Here is an 11996-nt window from a genome sequence, read left to right as displayed (position 1 = left end):
AATGATGCCTCATTCATCCCAATTGGTCCAGTAGTTCATGAGATATTCATTGACAGGTGCTGTCAAGAGCACATGAGGTTCAACACCATGTCAAATCATCCATATACTAAGGCTCTGTTCAGTAGAAAGAAACCCATTTCTTCTGCCCATTTCTTTTTGTTTCTTCATTCAAAAGGTGACTCATTCTTTCTTGTTTCTTCTGCCACTTTCATCAAGAAATGAGAAGAAACTGACGAGTGTTTGGCATGCCAGTTTCTTTGTCATTTCTTGCTACAGCTTTTTTCTTATAAACCTCACATGTAAATTAAGCATGAATTATTGTTACAAGTATGCCTCTGAAGTGGAAGCAAGCTGATGTCGATGCTGATCTTGGCAACACAGACCCATCCCTCGATAACAAACGACATCATACACCCTGGGCCAAGGGGGAATCCACAAACCCACCTTCCAAGCATGCTGTTTGGAAATCGCATGAGGAAGCGGAGCTCATCCACTCCCTTCTTGAAGTTAAGCGTGCAGGTGGCACCTCAAATATCGGGTTCAAAGACAAGGTTTGGAACTCAGTTTCCACACACTTAACTGAGGAATGTGGGACTGTGTTCAAGCCGAGTGCTTGTAAGAATAAGTATGGCAAGGTGAGTATGAGACTAGTGACTAATCAGACCACTGACTATATCTCCACCGTAGTTAAAACAGGTATACTGGGCCGTCAAAAGACTTTCAGAGCAGTCAGGATTTCCATGGAGCAATGAGAATGGTGCTGATAGAGCGATAAGTTTTTGTTGATACTTGATGCAATGTTGTTTGATATTGCTAGTCTTGCATGTGGCCATTATTGTATATGATGGCATTTTAAAAAATAACGGTATAATCTATGGTACATATGGGATGCCCCGACACAAGCAGTTTCTTTCTACCAAACAGAGCCTAAGGATGTTCCATTTGGGATGATACTCCCAGGATTAGGAGGGTGGGTTGACATCACCAGTGTCTAGAGAATGAACAGGTTTCAATGGTATTTGAGGCAATGAATTGTGAGAATCTAGCACATTGTGAGTGTTCAGTTCTGAACAAGCAAACTAATATGAATTGCTTATCTACCTAGCACGTTGTAAGTGCTAGGATATTTACAATGTTTTTAGTCATTGACCAAGTCAGTGAAGACAAGAAAGCTCACCTCAGTTCTGAACAAGCAAACTGAGGGAGAGAGACAAGGGTGAAAAATTAAGGCTTTTAAGCCTTCTATGATGCAGCTGGAAAAGAGTAATCAAGAAAGGAATGACGGATGGTGACTTCCAGGTATCCCTGGAAGTTTGCCTGATATTGTGGCCACTGTGGGAAGATGAGAAGTTAGCTTCCTTCTCATCTTCTTACCCACAGTAGGTTGTGCCCTGGATAGGGCTGGTTACACATAGGGCTGTGGACCATAGGGGAGGGTCATGGGGACCTGGGAGTTGTCCCCTGACACTAATTGGACACTTGTTATTTGCAGCTGCCTATTGAGCCATTTGCATCCCCTCAGAGTAATTTTGTACTGAGGAGAGAGCCAAGATTTGGCAGTGCAGTGGCAGTGAGGTCAGACTTAGTGTACAGAGTGGCAACAGTGTCAGCACCTTTGCTTGTAGTTGTCAGGGCACACCCACCTGACCCGGCTCCACCCGGCCCAACCTGACCTGGTACCCCGCCAGTCCACCCCTCCTTACCTCCTCCCCCTTTCCCTTCTTCCCCCTCATCCTCCCCTCCTCAGTTTCTCCTTATCTTACTTCTCCTTTATTCTCTCTTTATTCTACATGGACGACTTTCTCTGTATCAATGTACAACTGACCCATCTGCAGCACGCCCACCATGTACCCGGCCCGGGCACCTTGGGCGACTTCCCGCTGTGCCCAGCACGCACGCCTGCACCAGATACCCTCGGGATCTCCCACAGAGACACCCGGGTGGTTACGGCTGTGTGCGAGGGTGACGTGGCATCCGTCATGTGATCCAAGCCGCATGTATATAAACGAACCTGAAGTGGGAACCGAAGAAGTAGCCTTCTTCTCAACTTTCCACTTCAGGTAAGTAGTACAATATTTCTCCTTTAATAATAATAACAACTTTCCACTTCAGTCTAAGTGGCCAGGGACCGCTGTCCCACATCGGGCCTGTCAGTACGCACGCCCAATCCGCCCCCCACCAGGCTCTCGGTCCCGGACGCTATACCCGGACCCCCTCGACCCCGGACGAGTCCCTGACAGTAGTGAGTGGCAGTGCAGTGGCAGTACAGCCAGAGCCAGCATCAAAGTGCTGACAGTGTCAGCACTTCTGCATGAGAGGCTGCATTGGCAGTGCAGTGGCAGTGGAGTCAGAGCCAGCATCCAAAGTGCTGACAGTGTCAGCACTTCTGAGAGGCTGCATAGTGAGTGGCAGTGCAGTGCAATCCTACCCAACCCTAGCAATCCTAGTGTCCAGGGTGCCAACACTGTCAACACTTCTGCATGAGAGGCTGCATAGTAAGTGGCAGTGCAGTGGCAGTACAGCTAGAGCCAGCATCCAGAGTGCTGACAGTGTCAGCACTTCTGCTTGAGAGGCTGCATGTTCAGTGGCAGTGCAGTGGAGACCTAGCATCCAGAGTGCTGACACTGTCAGCACTTCTCCATGAGAGGCTGCATAGTAGGTGGCAGTGCAGTGCAACCCCACCCAACCCTAGCAATCCTAGTGTCCAGAGTGCCAACACTGTTGGCACTTCTGCTTGAGAGGCTGCATATTGAGTGGCAGTGCAGTGGCAGTGAGGTCAGACCTAGCATCCAGAGTGCTGACAGTGTCAGCACTTCTCCTTGAGAGCCTCTATAGTAGGTGGCAGTGCAGTGGCAGTACAGCCCCAGCATCCAGAGTGCTGACAGTGTTGGCACTTCTGCTTGAGGTTCTTCATAGTAGGTGGCAGTGCAGGGCAACCCTACCCAACCCCAGCAATCCTAGTGTCCAGAGTGCCAACAGTGTCAGCACTTCTGCTTGAGAGCCTCCATAGTAGGTGGCAGTCAGACCCAGCATCCATCCAGCCTCCAGCCTCCAGCCTCCCAGCCTCCCAGCCTCCCAGCCTCCCAGCCTCCCAGCCTCCCAGCCTCCCAGCATCCAGAGTCCAGCATCCAGAGTCCAGCATCCAGTCCCCACTCCAACTCCCAACATCCCAAATGTTGAGCATCCAAAAAATGGAATCAAGCATCCAAGTCCAAAAAACACCCTATAACCCTATAGCTCATCCACATGATGGGAGATTGCAGTGCTGAGTACTGTTAGCCAAAATTTGAACTTGGAGGATCAAATTGCATCAACATATGGATTTGATTTTGAAACTTAAATTTCAAACAACAACCTAGCCACTGAGACATATATCATCATTGATAACAAAGGTTTTCATATACAACATTGGTGATGTCTGAGGGATGAATAGCAAAGCATGAGACCTGTGACAGATTTGTGTGAGGGCTGTGTATAGTTAATCACATCTTCTCTGTAGTCCAACACAATGCAGTTGAGAGTGAGTCCTTGGCAACTATTAAATGTGGTGGAGTATGCCAATCTGAGAGGAAACTGTTTGTGATGGATTGTGTATTGCATATAGGGAGGTTGGAAATCGAAATTGATGTGAGGAATTAGGTAGGAGATGTGTGCATGGTTGCTTTGATTGAGAATTTGAACTTCAATCCAACATGGACAACAGTTTATAATTAATACTCATTGGTTTTTCACCAAACCTCTTAGCACAGAAAGGTTTCTCAGTAGAGCATATAGCACTGGGTTTGAGTTTCAATTCATGATGGAGTGCTTCCATGGACTTCACCAGAGCAAGATAATCAGCTGAAGTGACAACATGAGAGTTGTTTACTGTTCCTTCGTTGTTGACAATGGCATTGTAACTGAAATGAATAGCTGTGTGAAATTGTAAGATTGATAGTAATCATGGGTAGTATCTACCCAAAGCATGTAGCTCACTCATGTGGGTTGCCTTATTCCCAGTTGTCAGGGATGGCTCAAGAGAGGCAGGGTAGCAGCATAGTGCTTGGCGCTAGTGGCCCAGACAGCGGTGAGGCAGTGAGACCATATGGTGGGCAGCCCTCACTCAGGCTTGTGTCCCTGTGTGGCTTCTTAGGCTGAAGCAGGAATGTATTGTTATTAAAATGGAAAGCTAAACTAGGCTGAACTACTTGCCTGAAGCGGAAATGAGAAGAAGGCTGCTTGTCCTGCTTCAGCTTAGTTTATATACATGTGAAAACAGGTCACGTGGAGGTGCCACATCAGCCTCAGATGAAGCCAGGTTGTCATGGGTGGCTCTGCAGTCGATCCCAAGTGTCAGAGAAGAGAAACACAAGTAAGAATGTGCAGCATTGTAACAGGGATTTGCAGGTGTACCATAAACGAGCCAAATCCTGCGATTCTACCATGCTCAACAAACTCCTCACATCCTAGACACATAACACACACTCTCACCCACTTCTCATACACACTCCTTATTTTTCTGATTCCATTTCCAGTGTCTAGAGCCCAATGTTTCTAATGTGATGTTCTTTCCTTATTTGTTTATCGGACTCTTCTGTGACCCACTTTATAGTTTGCTAGAGAGTATCAGCACCTTACTCTAGAGGACCCAATACCACCTCAGCCTGACCAGTAGTGAGATTTCTATCCTCCCTTGTTCCTGTCTCAAGTCTAGTTGGATAGACCCATTACAGCGTGTCCAGTGTCATGGTACCCATGCAGGATGCTCGGCATTGGACACGTCTGTGCTACAGATGTGAAAAAGGGGGGTCATCCATATAAGAAGAAGAGGGAGGAGAGAAAGAAAGAAACTGTTAGAACTGGGCAAGGGCAGACGATTCCAGAGGGGAACTGGAGACTTAGCAAGGAGGGACCTTGGCCTGAGTGACTCATGTGGAGCACTGTGCCATTGCTGTTTGTCCATTTGGTCCTTAATTTCAGAGGCAGTGAGCAGGAAGTCTCTAGGGGGCATTTCAGGTCGATTTTAGACTGAGGGCCTAAAACGAGTATGTACAAGCACCTGTATATAATAGAGAGACGAAAGCACAAGGAAGTCAAAGGGGGTCTGAATCGGAACAAAGGCATCTGAACGGGGACAAAGGGATGACGGAAGCGGAGTGGCACTGAAGGTCATAGGTTAGAACCTGTGGTTCATCCAAAAGGAGATAGGGAGGGCGAAGCCCAGAGGGGCAGGAGGATGAGGTGAAGTGGGGTTGATGACTAACTGGCTAAATGTAAGGAAGCAGTAGTCCAAACAAGGATGAGGGAGAAGTGCAAAATGTATACTACATGTTAGACATGGGTCCAGGGTCAGCACTGAGGGTCACCATTGCGGGCTGCTGTAGGCCACAATGGCCGCAATGCTGCGAACAAGGCCTGAGGGTAGGGCATTTGGTCTCAGCAACTCTAAAGGAGTGCTGTGCCCCCTAGCTGTCTCTTGGCCCTCATTTCAGACTCTTGCTGGGGTCAGGACTTGGGGAGTCATGGTCAAATCAATATTAGAGCTAAAGTACTATAATGAATCATACAGGATATATATAGGAGGAAAGAATGAATGGAAGTAGACTCAGGCCAAAGGCTGAAGGGTCTGGAAGCAAAAGGGAACAAGGAGCAGGGTTGGCCACACAGTGGCTGGCAATGACCAAGGGTCAAAACAAACAATAACAGATAAATAAAGGAAGGAGCGGTATTGGCACCAGACTTGGAGTTGGGCTGGAGTCAGGTGCAGGGATGGTAGTGGCCCTGTAGGGGCCAGGTGGGCAGAGTAGAGGAGTCACACTTGGCATGGTGCTGGAGGTGGACTCAGGGTGGGGAGGTTGGTGTGGCAGTGGGGGAGTCAGTCTAGCACTGGGGAACCACAGGCAAGCAGGGAGTGAGCGGGGGGTCATCAGGGATGAAGTTGGGGCTCATGCTCATGCTTGCGCAGTGGGAATGGGCTCAGGCAGCATTGGGACAGGCAGGGAACGGGCCAGAATGCATGGCTGTGACACTACAAGCAGTGAAGGTGCCAAGAATGGTCTGTGAAGCTCAGAGGTAGTGGAGCTTATGGAGGTTGCAGAGGCAGAGTTGGAAGTCCAAGGAATATTGGCAATGGTGTTTACATGGAATGAGGTCACCAATGCAATGGACTTAAGCTGAGGTGGAGTCAAAGTCTGAGGTTGGGACCATGATGGAATCTCGGAGCGAAGGTATGAGCAGTGTCTGTCATATCTGTACATACCTGATCCTGATTCGACTTCCGGACCCTCGACTTCACCACCTCTAATATCCTACCCTATCCCCATCCACTCCAATATCCACCTTCAAACCTAACACCACCTCTCTCCTCACTCCTCTCCTCACTCCCTCCTCACCCCCCTCCTCACTCCTCTCCTTCCATCCCCCTTCTGCCAACCTCCACCAAGTTACGACCTTCCGCTGCCATCCTGTACCCATACTTGGACACCACTCATACCTTCGCTCTGAGATTCCATCATGGTCCCAACCTCAGACTTTGACTCCACTTTGGCTTAAGTCCATTGCATTGGTGACCTCATCCTATGTAAACACCATTGCCAATACCCTTCGGACTTCCAACTCCATCTCTGTAAGCTCCGTAAGCTCTGTCACCCCTGAGCTTCACAGACCGATCTCGGTACTTTCACTGCCTGTAGTAAGCAACCTCCTCGTCTCCAGCTTTCCAACGAACCCTCATTTGTCCCAATTGGTGCAGTAGTTCCTAAGATGGTCATTGACAGGTGCTGTCACGACCATGTGAGGCTCTACACTGTGCTGAACCATCCAAGTATGGGATTTCCATTCTGGGAAATGCTCCATGGGCAAAGAGGGAAGGTAGAGCATCACCAACAGAAGGAAAATGGCTGGGTTTGATGTGTGGTTATGGAGGTCTGGGGAGGGGGTGAAATTGGCAGTGTGGTTTGGCATGGGAAAATTGACTTGGGACTGTTGGGGATGTTGGGAAAAATAAGGAAAAATAAGGAATGAGTGTATGGAGTGTTGGATAGTAAGGGAATGAGCAAATGGAAGCATTGGCAGGTATGTAGTGTGCATTGTTGGGTAGAATCCACAGAATCCGACTTTTTGCGGTGCATGGACTTGTCCCCACAACAATGCCTCAATTGATGCATAACTGGGGAACGCTGCCTGAAGCAGCAGATTCCACTACTCTTACAATTGCATGCATGTTCACTCTCAACATTGCTATTGGCTGAGATGAAGCCTGAGATTCATTTTTGCTCTATAAACCCACTGCACACTCTGATTTCAGGACCACATAATATACACTGCAGCATGCAGTGAGTGGAATAGAACTGTATGGGGCAGAGAATGGACCCTGTCATATCCATACAATCCTGACCTCTGCTCCAGGCTCCCAGAACTCCGAAACTGACTCCGGAGCACATGGTGCAACCTGAAGGGTTTGTTGAACCTGGAAAGAAACACTTGGTCTGCCATCTGAAGAAGTCACTTTATGGTCCAAAACAAAGTCCTAGGCAATGGTACCAGAAGCTACATGGGACCTTCTCGGATTTGGGCTTTAAAAGGTGTCCCAGTGATAACTCCATCTGGGTTTGGGCTAAGGACAAGGTCAAGGTCATTATTCCTGTCTATGTCGATGATCTCACACTTGCATGCAATGACCTGACTGCTCGCAATGAGCTCAAGTCGAAATTCCAGTCCAAGTTTGAAATGCAGGATCTGGGGGGAGCTAAAGTACATCCTAGGGCTTGAAATTCGTCGAAATTGCTCACATCGCAAGCTCTGGGTCTCCCAACATAAACATACCCTTGACATCCTTCAACATTTCCACCATAAACACTCCAGGCCAGTTTCTACCCCCCTTGATCCCTCCATCTCCCTTTCCAAAATTGATTCTATGTCCCAGGAGGAGAAGGAGTTCATGTCTGGTGTTCCATACTTGAGTGCTGTTGGGAGCCTCATGTATTTGGCTATTGGGACAAGGCCTGACATTGCATATGCAGTTGGGCTTCTAAGTCACTTTAATTCCTGCCCAGCCAAGGTTCACTGGAAGGCCATTCAGAGGGTGTTCCAATATCTTAAAGGTACTTCAGATTTTTGATTTTTGCCTTGAATTTGGTTCCTCAAGTGTAGGGGGAGTCAATCTCTCAGTCTTCTCTGACTCTGACTATGCTGGTGACACTGAGAAGGCTAGATCTACCTCTGGCTATGCCTCCTTCATTGGGGCTTCTTGTGTCAACTGGTCAAGTCGTCGCCGAGATGTAGTGGCTAAGTCCACCACTGAGGCAGAGTTAATTGCAGCCAATTCTGGCGCATCTGATGGGACTTGGCTAACCCACCTACTGGAAGAACTTGGATTCCCTCAGGCCTCATCATTCCCCCTTCAAATGGACAACCAATCATCGATTAAGGTGGCAAAGAATCCAGAGCACCATGGGAAGATGAAGCACCTGGACACCAAGTATTATTGGATTAGGGATCAGGTAGGTTTGGGGAAGTTGAGGATAGAATGGGTGCCATCAAGTGATAAAAGTTCTGACATTCTGACAAAGGCTCTTACAAAAGACCTTCATCAACAACAATGCTCTTTATTGGGGCTTAAAAGACAGGAGCTAGATTGAGGGGGAGTGTTGTAGTCTATCTACCTCTTGCTTCCTTTGTTTCTCTTCTATTCTTCTCTCTATATAGTCACATGAAGTTGAACTTTAACTCTTACTACTTGTGTATTAACACTACAGTTTGACTCAGGAGTGCCTATAAGCTGAGCTGCTATACCATGATGAACCCACATAGAGAGATGGTAGACAGGTTTGGGAGATGAATCAAAGGCATGATGTCATCCATCCTGAACCCATCCCAGAACAGGGAGATTTCCCTCAGAGAACAACGCCCTGCAGTGATCCTTTGGTTGACCCATTTGGTTAGGTCTCCGGGCCCATGCCAGAAATAAGGCGATTCTGGTATGCAAATGGATAGGACCCTCAAGTTGGGGACCAAATGGAGCATCAATGCAAAGTATGTGTGGCATGACCCAGAGATGGTGAGAGAGTCTACACCCAACTCTTCCCCAGCTTGTTGCATGGAGTCGACTTCCTCTGGATCGACTGAGGGCTGACCCTGATGGTCCCACTCTATCTCTGCCCAGTAGACCAATGCCCCCAGATCTGGTCAATCCATGAGGGTACAAATGAACTGATGAAGATTACCTTCCATGATCGAAACGAATCTGTAGATGTGTGACTGAACAGTGGCATGAAGACATTGGGAAACCAGGGAAAGTGCGAGTAGGGTCTGGAGCATGCCAGTGCAATGCTCTGTGATTTCGCAAAGAGTTTTGTTTGGAAGTGCATTCATCCTATGGGCAGCCTGTGTCAGTGATGGACTCCCTCAAAGCTGTCCCAAACTCACATCTGAAGAGGGAGTGAAGGTAGGTAAAGAGGAAGTTGAGGTGGTAAAGAGGAAACAGAGGCAGTGAATCCCACCTTTATACCTTCTGGATCTGCAAATCAGGTGATCAAGTAAATATTTTCTTGATCATGTGGCACCAAGACAGGTGAAATTTTCACCAGGGGGAAACTGCTATGTATGCAGGAACCCCACTTGTTAACTATGTCTAACCACCTGTAAAATCCCCTGCAAACTCCTATCCCTTGTAAGAAATGATGAGGCACCTTGAGTCCGATTTTTGTGACGATATTTTCCATTTTTCTCCATAATTTATTCATGATGCCATGTGTGTTGATGTGCCGCATGATCAAGAAAAATTTATCTTGATGCATAAGGTGGGAGCACTGCCACATTTCTTTCATGGGGTTATGATATGAGTTGGCCCCTTTCATATGGAATCACATCACAGAATCACCATCACAGAATCACTATCACAGTTGCAGAATCATCATCACAGTCACATCTAATAATGGTATGTGAGATCCACTTGCCCATTATTTTCCTCCAGTTATGGCTTCCACCTCCAACCCTTCCGCCTCTAACACCATCCCCATGTCCCAGGCTGACTATGATGCATTGAAGCATGCATTGTTCAAAGGGTTGCAAAGGGATGTCGAGTTTTCCCTTTTTGTTTCATCCAACCCTTCCAACTCTCTTCCAATCATAGGTCCCATTGTCCAGAATGGACCTCCTGCCACACAACCATGAGGTCACCTGGCATTGGGTGGCAGAGCACCACTCCTGGGGCCACATGGTGACAAAGGACATTGAGCAGTACACCATGGCTGGGCTCCTGCCCACAGACGACTCGATTGAGGTGGATTTGCTGTGGAGCTTGGGTATATCCAGGACCTTCCGGTCAAGGAACATGAATGCCATCTGTCAGCCACACAGATCTGATCAATCCATGCATCCTCCAATGCATGGTGGTTGGTAGCATTATATGGAAAGAGTAAGGATATCTATGACATGTATGCATTCCATTCGCTAACCACACACAACACATGATTGCAGAGGTCTCTCAGGATGGGATCATGTTTTGATCCTGGTTGTTGGAGGATAACCTTCAACAGGCCAAAGCACCTCTGACATGGGCAGACTTCATGCCTGTGGTGCTGGATGTACTGGAACAGGACCCACCCCCAACCCCAGATGCGATGAGGAACTTTGCAGCTTGGTTCCACAGCGACAAACAGCTGTCTGCAATCAAACCTTGCCTGAAGTCTGGCACCCTGAGGCAGATGCTCAATCTATAGAAGAACCTGCCAATAGGCTATTGCCGCTGCAACCTCATGACTTTTATTTATGCATGTGGGTGAACATCATGAATACAACATCATATTGCATATACAAGAATACAATCATCATGACAACCAGTGGAAGAGGGACTCACTCCCCAAGCCTTTTGAGACCAGTGGTGTTTGGCACCAGGTCTCCATCATCACCTTTCTGTTTCGTTTTTGACAATGAGGGACCAGTTGTCTTGGAGGTGCCTTGAGCCCTCTGTCAGGTGGGCACAGAAACAATTGGGATTGGGTCAGCAGCAGTTCTGCCACGTTTGGTTGGCATGGAAGATGTAGATGTTGGTAAGGACCCAGGAGGGCAAGGACGTTTGGTGGGTGGTGGAGGTGTGTCACCTAGCAAAGTGAGAGGTGAGGACAATGCCGCAGGGTTACCCCTGACATCATCCTCATCTCCCTCATGATCCTTGTCCTCACCCTCCTCCTCCTCCTCCTCCTTGTCCTCCTTGTCCTCTTCCTCATCCTCATCCTCATCCTCCTTGTCCTCATCCTCTTTCTCCTCCAGATCCTTCATCACAGTGTCATGATTGGCCTGGATACAATGTGGTGGACATTCATAATTATTGAGTGGGATGCCCAGAATCATCAAACAGTTGAGTGAACTCACTTTGACCACAGTGTTAAAATCATTACTCCCTTTCAGGAAGTCAGGGAGTGGTTTGGAGTTAGTGGACTGTTGCTGAACAGCAGATCACTAAGCAATTGAGATCATGATCAATATTATTATTAAAACTTACTGTTACAGGAATGGGTTCCAGGGAACCCAACCTGAACCGTTTGGCTCACTAATGGAGGTGGCTGCATAGCCAGAGGAGGGAGAGTGGAATGGGATGAGTATCTGGAAGTACAACCTGTGGGTTGGCCAACGGTAACTTGGCGCTCCTGGGAGCGTACCGGTAGCAAGTATGACGTGGGCTCCTTGAGAGAGCCACCTGGCTGTCTGCTAATGGGGACTTGGCGCTCCCAGGAGCATGCTGGTAGCGGGTGTGCTGGGAGTGGTTGGCTAGCGGTGACTTGGCACTCAATGGAGCATACCAGTAGCGTGGGATACTGGGACTCCCAAAGGGAGTCACCCAGTTGGTGGCTATCGGTGACTTGGCACTCACGGGAGCGTACTGGTAGCAGGAGTTGTTGGGGGAAGTGGGCTGGTGGACCAGTGCACAGTAGTGGTGACCGTGGGAAGTGGGACCTGCGGGTGTGTGGCCAGGCGTCCTGGAGCTGCCTGGACCATATCCCTCTCCTAAGGAGGTG

The 11996-nt window shown here is 48.3% G+C and overlaps 1 protein-coding gene across 1 annotated transcript; it reads left to right on the top strand.

Moving 5' to 3' along the window:
* Window positions 1-329: 329 nt before the first annotated feature.
* Window positions 330-786, top strand: EI90DRAFT_3135292 (uncharacterized protein; the record flags this gene model as incomplete). Its single annotated transcript, XM_039064722.1, has 2 exons — window positions 330-635; window positions 688-786. 2 exons carry the CDS (start codon window positions 330-332, stop codon window positions 784-786), a joined length of 405 nt encoding a protein of 134 aa, XP_038908843.1.
* Window positions 787-11996: the final 11210 nt, after the last annotated feature.

The sequence above is a fragment of the Cantharellus anzutake genome, assembly GCF_015039405.1.
Source record: "Cantharellus anzutake strain C23 chromosome Unknown EI90scaffold_134, whole genome shotgun sequence".
In the NCBI taxonomy this organism is placed as follows: domain Eukaryota; kingdom Fungi; phylum Basidiomycota; class Agaricomycetes; order Cantharellales; family Hydnaceae; genus Cantharellus; species Cantharellus anzutake.
Note: the sequence above shows the minus strand (reverse complement) of the source record. Positions and strands in the feature narration are given on the sequence as shown.